The following is a 16,891-nucleotide window of genomic DNA, read 5'->3' as shown; positions in this document are numbered from 1 at the left end:
TTAATGTGATTGAATAAATATAGAATGATTGACAAAGGTGGCACCTTGGACCTTGAGAAAAACTCATTCCTTTTTTTAGACATTGTTGTGACTTAGTGTGTATTGTCACAATACAGTAGTAATCATAGGAAAAGGTTTTGCTGCTTTTACCATTTATTCTAAGATTCCTTAAAATACCTACTCCAAAATCATATATCGGCCACTCTGTAGCACGAACAGTGTGTCCGGGAAGCAGCGCTACACTTTAAGGAGTAAAAAGCCAAGAAACAGTAAGCCAGGATGAGTAGGCAGAGAAAGCAGAAGACCATCGAAAACTTCTTTGGGGGAAAGGTAGACCACAATACATCCTCAGAAGAAGAAGATAATAATAGGGTCAAAGCTCCAACATCCAAAGCTTCCAAGAAAAATATGAACTGGTCTCAGGCCATGGAAGCTCTCAAAAGGGACTTTGAAGAGAAAGTAGGAGAGATAGAACAAAGATGTAGAGAAAGAGAGGAAGGAATGGAAAGAGAAATGAGAGCAATGCAGGAGAGTCATGAGAAAAAAGTCAACAGTTTGAAAAGCCAAATGGAAAAGGAGATTAAAAAACTGTCTGCTGAAAATAATTGCCTAAGAATTAGGATTGACAAAATGGAAGCTAGTGAGCTTATGAGAAACCAAGACACAGTAAAGCAAATCCAATTGAATGAAAAAATAGAAGGCAATGTGAAATATCTCCTTGGAAAAACAGCTGACCTAGAAAATAAATCTAGGAGAGATAATTTGAAAATCATTGGACTACCTGAAAACCATGACCAAAACAAGAGTTTAGACACCATCCTCCAAGAGATTGTGAGGGAAAATTGCCCTGATATTCTAGAAGCAGAAGCTAAAATAGAAATTGAAAGAATCCACTGATCACCTCCTGAAAGAGATCCCAAAAGGAAAACCTCCAGGAATATTATAGCCAAATTCCAGAACTCCCAGGTCAAGGAGAAAATATTGCAAGCAGCTAGAAAAAAGGAATTTAAATACTGTGGAGCTCCAATAAGGATAAAGCAAGATCTAGCAGCTTCTACATTAAAGGACCGGAGGGCATGGAATATGATATTCCAGAGGGCAAAGGAACTGGGACTACAGCCAAAAATCACATACCCAGCAAAACTAAGCATCATCTTTCAGAGGCAACCATGAAACTTCAAGGAGAAAGAAGACTTTCAGGCATTTGTTATGAAAAGACCTGAACTGAATAGAAAATTTGACTTTCAAATACAACACCCTGGAGAAGCATAAAAAGATAAACAGGAAAAAGACTTCATGAGGGATATTAAAAGATCAAACTGTTAACATTCCTATATGGGAAGATAATACAGAGGACACAGGTCTGAACTGAATATGAAGGGAAGTTATGTTTTGTTCTTTGTGGGGTGTCTTATGTATGGGGCCGGATTTGGGCTTGGGGCCTCCTGGGTCCAGGGCTGGTGCATTGTCCACTGTGCCACCTAACTAACCCATAATGACATCCTTAAAATAGGGTTGAGGTGTAGGAGAAATAGACTGGGGGAGGGGGAAGGGGAGCGATGGTCTGGGGAGAGGTTGTTCATATGAAGGAAACAAGAAAAAAGCTTATGGAGGGGAGGGGAAGAGGGGGAAGGAATTGGGGAGTGTTTGAACCTTAATATCATCAGAATTGACTCAAAGAAGGACTAACATACATACTCAAGTGGGTATAGTAATATATTTTGCCCTGAGGGAGGGGAGGGAGATAAGGGGGTGGGGAGGGGAAGGAGGGAAGGGCAGATTCTGGGAGAGAGTAGTAAAAAGCAAAATACTTTCAAGGAAGGTGAAGATGTTCTGCATAACGGCACAAGTATGAAATATTGAATTGCTTGATTTCATAGGGAGGGTTGAGGAGAGAGGGAGGAAGAAAATTTGGAACATAGAATTAGCTCAAAGACCTTAAATTCATCAGAGTTGGCTCATGGAGGGAATAACATTCACACCCAGTTGGGAGGAGTAATCTATTTAACCTTACAGGAAAGTATGAGGGGAAGAGGATAAGGAAGGAAGGGTGAAAAAAAAGGGAGTGCAGAGTAGGGGAGGGGACAGTCAGAAGTAAAATACTTTTGAGGAGGAATAGTTTAAAAGAAGATGGAAAATAGAGTAAATATCATGGGAAGGGAATAGGATGGAGGGAAATAGTTATGATGACTTTGCTGGGCTAATACGAAGAAAATTCTTTGTCAAGTTTAAGGTACATTATTTAGGGTATGATGAACAGGATACTATTAGAAAAACCTGGAAAGACCTACATGAACTGAAGCAGAGTAAAATGCACTGTATACAAAATAACAGCAATAGTGTAAAATGATCTGCTGGGAAGCATGTGGTTATTTTCAGCAAGGCAATGGTCCAATATAACCCTGAAGGACTATGAAAATGGCAACCCATCTACAGAGAAAGAAGTGATAGTATCTGAAATAGATGGAAACACATTTTTTTTCTTTTCTTTTTTTTTTTCTTTTTTGGTGAGGCAATTGGGGGTGGGTGGCTTGCCCGGGATCATGTGGCTGGTGGGTGTTGGTTGTGTGGGGCCGGATTTGGGCTCGGGTGCTCCTGGTTCCAGAGCCGGTGCTCTGTCTGCTGCACCACCTAGCTGCCCCTGGAAACACATTTTTTAAAAAAATGTTTTTTCTCTTTGACAATTCCTTAGTCTGAAGTTTTGGGAGTTTTTTGACTGTTTTTTTCTCACAACCTAGCTAATGTGGGAATGTTTTCCATGACTACTCATGTATAATTTATTTTGAAATGCTTGAGTTCTAGTGGGTGGGGGTGGGAATAGAGGAGGAAGAGAAGTTGGAACAATTTTTTTTTTAATTGATGTTAAAATTTGTTTTTACATATATTTTGGAAAATAAAATTCTATTCTAAGAGTGAAAAAAAAATCATATATCTATTAATTTGCAAGATTATTCTCTGTTTCTCAGCACTTCTTAGTTAAAAGGATTCTAGTGCTCGTTGGTATTGTTACATTTTTAGTTTTTAATCACCTCCTGATGAAGAAAAACAGTAAACAAGTATTAAAGTGTCCAGAGTAATTCAAAAATGGTCCTTTCCTGGGGAGACAGTAACTCAGGACATCAGTCACCAGTTTGCAATCATCAGTCTCCTCACTGGGATGGAAGCCAAAAATGATGAAAGAGAGAATGCTTTCGAACTCTCAGTAGGAGGCTTTTTATACAGATTAAGGTTGAGATCCATTCATAAGGGAGGAGGGAGATTTCTACACTTAAATTTGCTTCTTAACCTTAGACATTTTCACCTATTTATATAAACCTCTTATGAGAACTATCCATTGTGACATATCTTGTATTTCACCCTAGCTTAAACACCAGAACTTAAAAGACCATCAACATGATGTTATCTACTCTATGTGTTTTACCAAATGAACGTGAAATTTTGTACACATAGGCTTTTTTAGTCATAAATTCCAAGGTCTGAGTGAAGGAAAATTGCATATGATGGGAAATTGAACTTACAGGCCTATTATTGGTTGATTAAGACAGAGGTCTCTTTATTATATCTTTGTGATAAAAATGCTGTCATTACCTTTCATTCTCCTGTTTGAAGGAGAAAGTAGACAGATACTGTCTGATTTATCCTGGATTAAAAAGTTTTCTTTGATCATTAGAGTGTTTCTTCAAATAGAATGATATGAAGCCATCTGAAGGTAAAATGTGATAATCTGGTCAATAGATGGATTTAAAACTTTCTGTGAACAAAATGTGCATATCCTCAAACTCAGTATTATAAATATGCTTCATTATGGAAATAAAAATGTAATGGTATTGAGAATATAGATAAAAATATGTGTATACATTAAAAGATGTTACAAAGTGATTTATATGATGTGAAGAGAAAATAGTCTTGTCAAATGGAAAAAACCAAGGAATGAAAGGTAGACAACCAGAATGTGCTAGTGGTACCTTCAAGTTTAGGATAAAAGACCACGAGCACAAGGGTTGCTATACTTTTCATCGCCATCTTAGCCATCCCTCCCCCCCAAAAAAAATAATGGTGGACAATTCATAGATCTTATACAAGATTATCAACTGATGGGCATGTCTGGATGAATTTTAATCTGCATTATTACAGGGTACTCCCAGATTTATGCCTTCACATATCCATTTAAAATAGATGAGAATAATTAGATGAAGATGATGATAAAGATAATAGGTAGCAAACTAGAGTACTGGGCCTGGATAGGCAAGTCACTTGACCCTGTTTGACTCTGTTTCTCATCTGTAACATGAATTGGAGAAAGAAATGGCAAACCATTACAGTATCTTTGACAAGTAAACCCCAAATAAAGTTCACTAAGAATTGAACACAACTGAAAAACACATAAACAACAGATGATTATGATGATATAAACTAAAATATATACATTTTATAGTTTCTAAATCACATAAATTATCACATGAATAAAGAAATGTAAGATATATTCCATTATGATACAATCTGTTTTAAAAATATTTTGTAAATTTATCAAAATCTATTAAATCACATTTTAAAATATTTTACTTAACCTCTATATTATATAACACAATATCATTTTTTCCATGCCTATACCAGTAACCATTCCACCCTACCCCCAGTCCCCTTACAGGAACAAATATTGGACAAGGGAGATTTTTTTTTTTTTAGTGACACAATTGGGGTTAAGTGACTTGCCCAGGGTCACACAGCTAGTAAGTGTTAAGTGTCTGAGGCCGGATTTGAACTCAGATCCTCCTGACTCCATGGCCAGTGCTTTATCCACTGCACCACCTAGCTGCCCCAGATTTTTAAAAATATATTAAATATTCTACAATAATAATGTACATGTGAAATTGCTTAATAAATATTCATACTTAATGAACAAATAATGTAAGATAATTCAAGTTAACATAAAATATGCACAATACAACACTATTTTTTGTTGACTTGAATTCGACTATGTCAAACTGATGACAGTTTTGGAAAGATAAGGGACTTGTATTCAGATGATATAGTTTCAAGTTTTATCCTTTCCTCTTAGTTTTTAAACTTTGTGGAATTCACTCATTTTTTCTAAGCCTCAGTTTTATCATCTGGAAAGATGAAAGTACCAATTTTCTTCTCTGCCTTATAGGGTTATCATTAGGATTTGGGGCATAAAGAAGGTTGAAGTCCTTTGAAAAGTTTTGGAACTCCATACAAATATAAGGCATTATTATTATTTTTTCACCTTATACCACCATTTTTTTTCTGCTTTGTTTCAGAAATTCCACATATTGTATGAAAGTGTCCATTTCACTGACTGTGGGTGAAAATGACACTGGACTATGCTACAATTCCAAGATGAAGTACTTTGAAAAAGCTGAGCTTAGCAAAAGTAAGGAAATTTCATGCCGGGATATAGAGGATTTTCTAATACCATACAGAGAGCCTGAAATCCTCTGGTATAAGGTAAGCAATAGAGAAGGTTGGGTTTCTTACAAAAAATTATTGTATGTTCGGTTCTGTAGTATTTTCGTTGTTGTAAAATTTTTAAAGGGTTATGCTATAGCTTTCCTCCTATTCTCTTGAGACCATATTATTTCAATTATGGACTTATTGTTGCTTTCAAAGGATTTAGTCAGTTTGGTTAGCTATAGAGAAAAAAGAATTGGGTGAAGTTGTATGATAACTCTTTTGAGATTATTCTCATGATTCTTTCTTAGCCTCTGTTGATTTGAGCAGGAGTAGAAAATAAACCATCTAAACATTTTCCTCCAGAGGAATGTACAAGACAAGAGAGACCCCCCCCCCAAATGAGAATAGGACCACTGGAGTAGAAAATTACCAATAGAATTGGGTGATAATTTCCACTGGACCTTTCACCATTATATGTCTTATTTCTACTTTTCTGAGATTCTAACTATAAAATGGTTAAAAAAAAAACACAGGTTGTCAAACTCCATGAAATTTAAGTAATTTTTGTTTGATATAATAGTTTCTTCACAACTCAAAAATAATATTCATAGTTTAAAGTAAAAATCTTACCCCTATTCTCCCTATACATAATTAGAACCTGGTACTAATGAAAACCTAGGACCATAAATTTAATAAAGATTATAGAATTATAACATATTTAATAGCTTATATATGCAATAAAGTTCTACTTATTGAATATGAATAGAAAACAGTGAAGCTTTCATGTAAAAATCAAAGAATGCTTCATCTGTGGCTACATGATATCTGAAAACTATAGATGCTCTATGGAAGTAGGATATTGTAGCTCTTAGTATGTTTTAACCATTTTTTTTTACATTTAACAAATAAATGTTTTATTAATTATTCTTTTAATACTATTGTCACTTTCCAGTGATTCCCCACTTAACAAAGGAATGTAGTTAAACTACATGAAACAAAACATTGGCCATATTTGACAATGGACACCACCAGGTAGTAAGTCAGAAATCTCTTTTTTGCTAGGAACTTCTGCCTCAGCACCCAAAGCCTTTCATCAGAAATGACATTAATCAAAATTAGCTGATTGGACATGAAGCCCTTTCCTTTTCCATATAGACAGACATTATTTATCCAATGAAAAGGAACAATTGGCCGGAACTACAGAATGATTAACATCATTGAGTTCTGATTTTTCATTAGACTGACCCAAACCAATTAATATTCATAAATGACCCAGAAAGTTTCCACACCTCTCTGATTCTGACCACACTAAGAGACAATTCCCATTCAACAATTTCCTCTTTTCATATCATTGCCTGTGATTTCTTTTGTTTGTTTTTATAAGATTTCTAATTTCAAAGTTCCCCCAAAATAGCAGGTAATCTAATATAGGTTATATATGCTCAATAACATTAAACATATTTCTGCATTAGTTATTTTATAAGTGAAGAATCAGAGCAAAAAAGGAAAAACCTCAAAGAAAGGAAAGCAATAGCACCCAAAACACAATAAATAGTATGGTTCAATCTACATCCATATTCCACAGTTTTTTTTCTTTTTCTGGATTTGGAGAGCTTTTTCCATCATGAGTCCTTTGGAACTGTCTTGTAACATTGTATTGGTGAGAAGAATCAAGTCTATCATAGTTGATGAACACATAATGTTGATACTGTGTACAATGGTCTTCTGGTTCTGCTCATCTCACTCATCATCAGTTTATGCAAGTCCTTCCAGGTTTCTCTGAACTCCTCCTGCTCATTGTTTCTTACAGCACAATAGAATTCCATTACATCCATATACCATAACTTGTTCAGCCATTCCTCAATTGATGGGCATCCCCTCAATTTTCAATTCCTTGCCACCATAAAAAGAGCAGCTATAAACATTTTTGTACATGTGGGTCCTTTTCCCTTTTTTATGATGTCTTTGGGAAAAAGACCCAAAAGTGGTATTGCTGGGTCAAAGGGTATGCACAGCTTTATCGCCCTTTGGGCATAATTCCAAATCACTCTCCAGAATGGTTGAATCAATTCACAGCTCCACTAACAATGGTTTAATGTTCAAATTTTTCCACAGCTTCTCCTATTTTTTATTTTCCTTTTTTGTCATAATAACCAATCTGATAGGTGTCAGGTGGTACCTCAGAGTTGTTTTAATTTGCATTTCTCTATTGCATTTCTCTAATTAATAGTAATTGAGAACCTTTTTTCATATGGGAATAGATAGCTTTGATTTCTTCATCAGGAAACTGCCTGTTCATATCCTTGATTTGAACTCAAGTCCTCCTGCATCCAGGGCCGGTGCGCTATCCACTGCACCACCTACCTGCCACATAAACTCCCTTTTTAACCCCTTAATTTTATTTATATCATCACATCAAAGACAATTTATAGTTATACTCTCTGTGTATAATCCTTCAGTCTGCCCAAATATGTATATAGTTCTCAAGAGTTATAAGTATTATTTTCCCATGTAGGGATATAAACAGTTTAACCTTATTGAGTATCCTTTTCTCCCCCTTGTTTACCTTTTTAAACTTCTCATGAGTCTTGCTTGTTAAGATCAAATTTTCTATTCAGTTCTGGTCTTTTCATCAGGAAACCTTGAAAGTCCCCAATTTCATTGAATATCCATATTTTCTCCTGAAAGAGAATGTTCAGTTTTGCTGGGTAATAGATTCTTGGCTGCAATCCAAGCTCCTTTGAGTGACAGAATATCATATTCCAAGCTTTCTGATCCTTTAATGTTGAAACAATCCTGATCATGGCTCCATGATATTTAAATTGCTTCTTTCTAGTTGCTTGGAGTGTTTTCTCCTTCATCTGATAATTCTGGAATTTGGCTACAATATTACTTGGAGTTTTCCTTTTGGGGTCTCTTTCAGGAGGTGATTGGTGGATTCTTTCAATGACAATTTTATCCTCTGATTCTATAATATCAGGGCAGTTCTCCTTAATAATTTCCTGAAATATGGTGTCTAGGATTTTTTTCTGATCATGGCTTTCAGGCAGTCCAATGATTCTCAAATTGTGTCTCCTGGATCTGTCTTTCTGATGAGGTATTTCACATTTTCTTCTATTTTTCATGGTTTTGATTCTGCTTCACTGATTCCTGGTGTCTCATCAGGTCATTATCTTCAAACTGTCCAATTTTAATTTTTTAAGGCATTATTTTCTTCAGTGAGATTATGCAACTCTTTTTCCATTTGGCCAAATGAATTTTTTAAGAAGTTGTTTTCTTCAGTTAATCTTTGTGCTTCCTTTCCCAAGCTGCTGTTTCTTTTTTCATAATTTTCTTGTGTTGCTTTAATTTCTCTTCCCATTTTTCCTTCTACCTCTTTCAATTGTTTTTTTTTTTTATTTTTTTTTATTTTTAGTTAGGCAATTGGGGTTAAGTGACTTGCCCAGGGTCACACAGCTAGTAAGTATTAAGTGTCTGAGGCCGGATTTTAACTCAGGTACTCCTGACTCCAGGGCCGGTGCTCTATCCACTGCGCCATCTAGCTGCCCCTCTCAATTGGTTTTTAAAATCCTTTTTGAGCTCTTCCAAGAAGGCTTGTTGTTCTTGAAACCAATTCATCTTCCGTCTTGAGGCTTCACATGTAGGCAATTTGAGAGTATTGTCCTCATCTGAGTTTGATTTAGCTTCTTCCCTGTTGACACAGAAGCTCTCAATGGTAAGAGCTCTTTTTTATTTCTTACTCATACTGCAGCTTATTTTTTTTTAAGTTGAGGTCTGCTCTGGAGGCACCAGGTTCTCTGATTCAATCTTTTTGTGCTGGGGTATCAGGCTATGTCACTGGCTTTCTACAGAAAGGCCTCTATGGCTCATGGATTTCTCAGCTCCCTGGGCATATGCTGGGATGATTAGGCCTGGTCATGCCTGTCCTGTGGGTGGCCCTCTAGCTGGCAACCTGTCTTCTCAGTTGGTGCAGTGGGTGTCACCACTGGCCTGCTGCACCACCAGCTTGTTGAGCCAGGATCCAGGGGCCTCCGTTACTTGGCTGTGCCCTACAGCTTTCTGCTGACTAGCCCCAAACCCCTCCATGCTGTGCTGTGGTGTGCTGTACCTCCCTTTTGCCAGAATCAGATCAACCTTTCATGAAGTCTTCTAAATTAACTCTGGTTGGAAGACTGTGTCTCTCTGTCTCTTTGCAAGTTCTGTACTTTCAGGATCCATCCAGAGTCTAGATTTAATGTTCTTTTTGAGGGAACAGAAGGAGAGCTTAGGGAACTCACTGGCCTCTCTCTGCCATCTTGGCTCTTCCCCCCCAATCATATACCCAACTGGGTCAAAATAGCAAGCAAAGATTATCATACAATTATCCAGTGTTCTGGTCTGAATCTTTGTTTGGCTTTTGAAGGTAAGCTCATTATGAACCTACTGTGTTCTAGAATTATTATTCAGACATTCTAAAGCATATTAAAATACTGAACTGAACTTTTTCTTTTTACTTCAGGTCAGAAATTTATCAGAGGTGCATTTCAGATGCACTGAATAATTGTCTGCTTTATAGTTTACATTATCTTTTTATTTTTTTTTAAGCTTGGGTCATATATCACAGATGTCCTATTTTCTATTTCCTTTATTGATATATTGCCACCAACTATTATAGTCCCTAGCATATGAAAAGTTTTAATAAATATTGATTCACCTCACTGGCTTTTCCAAAATTTTTATCCCTTCTCAGATCTCCCAAAGCTCCCTTCCACTCCCCCACACCCTCTCATCTGAGAACTTTTTTTTTTTTTTTTTTTTTTTTTTTTAGGCAATGGGGGTTAAGTGACTTGCCCATGGTCACACAGCTAGTAAGTGTCAAGTGTCTGAGGCCGGATTTGAACTCAGGTACTCCTGAATCCAGGGCCGGTGCTTTAACCACTGCACCATCTAGCTGCCCCCCTCATCTGAGAACTTTAAATCAGATTTCACAGGGGAAAATTAAGGAACTTTACCTAGAGCTCCCTATTATCCCCTCCTCTTCATCTCACATCACTCAGAATCCTTCTAGCACAATCTCCTCCTTCACCCATGTTTCATATGAAGAGGAACTTCTCTATATGCATAACTGAACCATTCCATTCTGTCTTTTCCAGCAAAGTGTCCCTGCTATCATTTCTAGCTTTTCACTCATCTTCACTCTCTGTGTCTACAGGCTATTTAATTAATGCCTTCAAATATGCCTATTTCCCCCCCATTCTAAAAAAAAAACAGCAAAAAGCCAAAAAAACCCAAACAAACAAACAAAAACTAGGGCCTGCTAGGTGGCACAGTGGATAAAGCACTGGCCCTGGATTCAGGAGGACTTGAGTTCAAATCTGACCTCAGACACTTAGCATTTACTAGATGTGTGATCCTGGGCAAGTCATTTAACCCTCATTGCCCCATGAAACAAACAAAAAAACAAACCAAAACAAAAAGCACTCAAACTGTCTATGCCCACTAGCTATTGTCTTATATCTCTCCTACTTTTATGGGCAACCACCTAGAGATCAGTGAACTCTTACTTCAGCATTCAACTGATGCCACTCTCTCTAATGTTTTCAACCTCATACTTTTCAAGTCTAATGACCTTTTTTCAATTCTCATGTGAGGGCCAAAATTTGATATTCAAAGCATTAATTGTGTGACTCACCAGAATATTAGGGTCCTGAAAAGATGAGGGACCTTTTAGTTTCACCCTCCCCTCTGAACTGCCCTTTTTAGATATTTCTTCCAGGCCAATAAGAAATGAGCCTTTAAGCTTTAATTCACGAAAGGATCAGATTTTATTACTTGGGAATTAATTAAACCACAAAAGTGAAACTAATAAAAATCAAAGACAAGGAAATAGTAAAAAAGAAATACAGATAAATATTCTTAACTCCAAACTTAGCCTATGTGACCCCCAGATCATTTACAATTAAGCTAATTCAAAGGAAAATGGGGTTCTCTGTTGTTCACTCATCAAAACCTGGAAAGTCTACAGTTGCTCGCTCCAGCAGAAGGGGAGAAGCCAGAAAGAGAGAGAGAGAGAGAGAGAGAGAGAGAGAGAGAGAGAGAGAGAGAGAGAGAGAGAGAGAGAGAGAGAGAGTGCTCACGTTCTGGAAGAGTGTCCACTCCCCAAAAGAGGAGGTCCTTCAAAAACTGCCTATGGAGAGTTCTCCTTTTGACCTCAGTAGCATAGGTAACTTCAGGGTGGGCCATATGTGGCTCCTCCCAAATGAATCAGCTAAAACACCAATAATTTTTACCACACTCATCATCCTTGATTTATCTACAGCCTCTAAGTCTGTCAATTACCCTCTTTTCCTTGACTATTTGTTTCTTTCTAGGTTTTCATGACACTGATTTCTCCAGGTTCTCTTCCAACCTATTTGACAACTCTTTTATCCTTTTCTGTATCTATACTCCAGTCAGATTTACTAACCATTGGAGTCTTCAAAAGTTCTGCTCTGTGTACTTTTCTGTCCTCTCTATGTATCATTTTACTCGGTGATATTATCAGATCCTATTTGTTCAATTATTATTTCTATTCAGATGACACTCAGATAAGCTTGTCTAGCCATAACTTCTCTCCCAATTTCCAGACTCATATCTTCAATAGCCTTTAAGCATCTCAAATTGAATATAACAGATATCCTACTGGAGACATATCAAACTCAATATTGCCAAAAATAAGCTTTTTATCACCTTCCTCCCCTCTGCAAACTCCCCTTTTCCTATCTTTCCTAATACCATTGAAAGGAGCTCCCCCTCCCAATCACCACATTCAAAACCTAAATGTCATCCCTGATTTCTCACTCTTTCTAATCTCCCACCCCCCCATATCCAATAAATTGTTAAATCTTGTCATTTCTATCTTCATAACATCTGGCAAAACTCCCACCTTCCCTCCTGACACTGCAACCAACCTAGTGCAGGCCTTCAACAATGCACATTTAGATAGTTACAATAGTCTGCTGATTGGCCTGCCTACCTCAAACCACACCACTCCAATCTATTTTCTATATAACTGTCAAGTGGCTCTTCCAAAAATGTAAACCTGATATTATCAGCACCCTATTTAATCAACAGCACTGTCTGCCTATTAACTCTAGCATTAAATATAGAATTCTCTATTGAGCTTTCCAAGTCCTTCATAATCTGTCCCCTTCCTACTTTTCTAGTCTTCGTATACCTTACTGCTCTCCATGTATTCTGTGATCCAGTGAAACTAAACTTCTTGCTGTTCCTCAAAATCACACTGTATCCTCTGACTCAGAAGTTCTTCTGGTTGCCTTTCGTACTTGATAAATTTCTCCCTCTTCCTCTTCATCTATGTGCATGATTAGGTTCCTTCAAGCCCCAGATAAAGTTAGATTATGCATAAAAGTCTTGCTCAGTCCTTCTAAACCTTTGTGACTTCACACTGAAATTACTCCAATTTCTTCTAATATGTATCTCGTTTGTACATAGTTGGGAGAGGGGGGGTTTGCATGTTTTCTCCCTCATCAGAAAGTAAATTCTTTGGGATAAGGATCTGTTTTATTTTACTTTCTTTGTATCTTTATTTAGCATAGTATCTAACACATAGTAGGGTTTTTTTTGATGTATGAGGTATTTTATTTTTTCCGTTACATGTAAAGATAGTTCTCAACTTTTGTTTATACATGCTTTACAATTTCAGATTTTTCTCCCTCCCTCCCCTCCCTCCCCCCTCCCCTAGACAGCAGGTAATCTGATATAGATTATATCTATATATCTCTATACATATACATATAGATATATATATACACATAATAACATTAATCCTATTTCTGCATTAATCCTGTTACAAGAGAAAGAATCAGAGCAGTGATGCAAAACCTCAAAATAGAAAAAAAAAACAACACCCAAAACAAAAGAAATAATATGGTTCAATCAGCATCTATACTCCACAGTTCTTTCTTTCTTTTTTTTTTCTTGGATTTGGAGATCCTCTTCCATCATGAGTTCCCTGGAACTCTTCTGTACCATTGCATTGGTGAGAAGAATATAGTCCATCACAGTAGGTCAACACTCAATGTTGATGATACTGTGTACAATGTTCTTCTGGTTCTGCTCATCTCACTCATCATCAGCTCACGTAAGACCCTTCAGGTTTCTCTGAACTCTTCCTGCTCATCATTTCTTACAGCACAATAGTATTCCATTGTATTCATATACCACAACTTGTCCAGCCATTCCCCAATTTATGGGCACCCCCTCAACTTCCAATTCCTTGCTACCACATAAAGAGCAGCTATAAATATTTTTGTACATGTGGGTCCCTTTCCCCCTTCCATGATTTCTTTGGGAAAAAGACCTAAAAGTGGGATTGCTGGGTCAAAGGGTATGCACAGCTTTATAGCCCTTTGGGCATAATTCCAAATTCCTCTCCAGAATGGTTGGATCAGCTCACAGCTCCACCAACAATGCATTAGTGTTCCAATTTTCCCACAGCCTCTCCAACATTTATTATCTTCCTTTTTTGTCATTTTAGCCAATCTGATAGGTGTCAGGTGGTATCTCAGAGTTGTTTTAATTTGCATCTCTCTAATCATTAGAGATTTAGAGCATTTTTTCATATGGGAATAGATAGCTTTGGTTTCTTCATCAGAAAACTGCCTGTTCATATCCTTTGACCATTTCTCAATTGGGGAATGACTTGGATTCTTATAAATTTGATTTAATTCCCTATATATTTTAGAGATGAGGCCTTTATCAGAAGCACTGGTCTCAAAAATTTTTTCCCAGCTTTCTGCCTCCCTTCCAATTTTGGATGCATTGCTTCTGTTTGTACAAAATTTTTTTAATTTAATATAATCAAAATCATCCATTTTGCATTTTATAATATACTCTATCTCTTGTTTGGTCAAAAACTGTTTTCCTTTCCAAAGATCTGATAGGTACAACATAGTAGGTTTTTAATAGATATTAATTGACTAATTATTTTCAAATTTTATTTTTTTTGTTATTTTTTATTTGTCAAATTTTTCCCAATTTCTTGTAAAAAAATTAATGTTCATTTAAAAAAATTTTGAGATCTAAATTCTTTCCCTACTTCCTGGCCCTCTACCTTCTGAGATGTCAAATTATATCAATTATATATATATATATATATGTGTGTGTGTGTGTGTATATATATATATATACACACATATATGTATATATATATGTGTGTGTGTGTGTGTGTGTGTGTGTGTGTGTGTGTGTGTGTGTGTGTGAGAAATCATGCTAAACATATTTCCAGATAAGCTGTGCTGCAAAAGAAAACTCAAACAAATTTAAAAATAAAAGTAAAGTAAAAAAATACTTCCATATGTGTTGAGAGTTCAGTAGTTCTCATTCTAATGGTACATAAGTGTGTTTAATTATGGGTCCTTTAGAATTGTCTTGGATCATGGTCATAATCATTGTAGATAAGTCTTTTATAGTTTATCACCCTTACAATATAGCTATTAACAATGTATAGTTTTCTCCTTTTTCTGCTCATGTAAGGTTGTATGAGTTCATTTAAGTCTTCCCAGTTTTTTTTTTCTGAAACCTTACTCCTCATCACTTCTTATAGCACAGTAGTGTTCCATCACAATCATAGAACTCATTCAGCCATTCCCCAGGTGATGGGCATCACATCAATTTTCAATTCTTTGTCACTGCATAGAGTTGCTATGAATAGTTTTGTCACAAATAGATTCTTTCCCCTTTTCTTTTACCTGTTTGGGGTTACAGACCTAGTAGACAATCCTGCCTCAAAGCATATACACAATTTAATAACCCTTTCCACATAGTTCCATGTTTTTCTCCAGAATGGTTGGACTAGTTCACAACTCTACAATCAGTGAATGTTTCCATTTTTTTTCTACATCCCCTCCAGCATTTATCATTTTATCTTTGTGTCATTTTAGCCAATCTAAGATGTATGAGGTGATATTTCAGAGTTGTATTAATTGGAATTTCTCTAATCTATAGTAATTTAGAGCATTTTTAATGCAATTATTGATAACTTTGATTTATTCCTCTGAAAACTGTTCATATCATTTGACCGTTTACCAACTGGAGAATGACTCTTGTTTTTATAAATTTGAATCAGTTATCTATACATTTGATAAATGAAACCTTTTTAGAGAAACCTGCTATAAAAATTTTCCCCATTTAACTGTTTTCATTTTAATTTTGGCTACATTAGATTTCTTTATGCAAAAGCTTTTTTTCTTTTTTTTTCTTTGAGTTTGACAGTTGGGGTTAAGTGACTTGCCCAGGGTCACGCAGGTAGTAAGTGTTAAGTGTCTGAGACTGGATTTGAACTCAGGTACTCCTGACTCCAGGACTGGTGCTCTATCCACTGTGCCATCTAGCTGTAGTGTCAAAGTTTTATATTTCAGGCTTTTTTTTTTTGAGCTGCTATTTTCAGAGTTAGTTCTGAGGGTTTGAAATTTTTGGTGCTTCCAAGTTAGTGTGATCTAGGGAGATATGGGGTTGCTGCTGTCCACTCTGTACTCTGTTATTTACCAAGGAAGGGTCCCTGATCCTTTGTAATTGAAACTGATGCTGCTCCTCAGAATTCCTGATCCCTTGGTTGAAAAAGTGGTGCTATCCTTCCAGAATTCCATTCCCCCCTTTCTGAAAGTGATCTTCCATGACCCTGAACTAAGACCCTGAAGCCAGTATAGACAATGGAGTTAATAAACAGTGTCTAGTCCTGAACAAGTGCTAACACAGGTGTTCCCTTTAGTCTCTTTCTAATTATTTGCCAGGTCTTCCTATTTTATCTGGCCTAGGAGCTCCCAAACCTGAAACGGCTTCTGTTGCCAACCCCTAGTCCCACTACTGGTAAGTCTTGGCCAGTCTCTAGCCTTATGTCACAGATCTCTTTCCAAGCTCCTTGATTCTAGTGGGCTTTTAGAATTTCTCACTGATCTTTTGTTGGCTTTTCTATCACCACCCCCCAAATTTTTTTTTTTGATATGTTATTTTAAAGTTGTTTGTTTGGAAAGGTTGATAAGGCTCATCTGAGCATGTTCTCTACTGTGTCATCTTGGCTCTGCCCTTGGAGGTTAATTTTTTAAAAATAATTATTTGTGAGATTGCTGAAAGTTCAAATTTTAAGATGCTATTGTATCCTTGCCCTTCTGAATACTTGATTTGACGTTTTATTTTTCTAAAGAATTTGTGGTCATTTTTATCTAGGCTTATGTGAGTCTAACTAAACATAATGAGTCATACATTTAAGTTTTGTATCCATACCAGCTGGGTATTCTATGTTCTATGGATGAATATCTAGGCCATTTCAAGAATTTTATGAATGGAACCAGAAATAGAGAGAAAATATCATTAAATTGGAATATATAGTTTATGAATAAATTAAACCATTAAATAAACTCATGCTTTATAAACCAGTAGCTTTAAGTAATTAACAAGTAAAATGAATATGAAATGCCCAGGATAGCAAATCATAGAT

General features: G+C 36.4%; 1 protein-coding gene across 2 annotated transcripts in view; it reads left to right on the top strand.

The window, feature by feature from the left end:
• The window catches only part of IL1RAPL1 (interleukin 1 receptor accessory protein like 1), a 1,532,725-nt gene that overhangs the window by 860,334 nt on the left and 655,500 nt on the right, over positions 1 to 16,891 (top strand). For both annotated transcript variants that reach the window (XM_043992667.1, XM_043992668.1), the window contains one exon: positions 5,283 to 5,469. In XM_043992667.1, coding sequence (XP_043848602.1) covers positions 5,283 to 5,469 — 187 coding nt within the window. The remainder of the gene's footprint in view (positions 1 to 5,282; positions 5,470 to 16,891) is intronic.

This window comes from Dromiciops gliroides, chromosome 3 (assembly GCF_019393635.1).
Source record: "Dromiciops gliroides isolate mDroGli1 chromosome 3, mDroGli1.pri, whole genome shotgun sequence".
Classification (NCBI taxonomy): Eukaryota; Metazoa; Chordata; class Mammalia; order Microbiotheria; family Microbiotheriidae; genus Dromiciops; species Dromiciops gliroides.
This window is presented reverse-complemented; position numbering and strand designations above follow the sequence as displayed.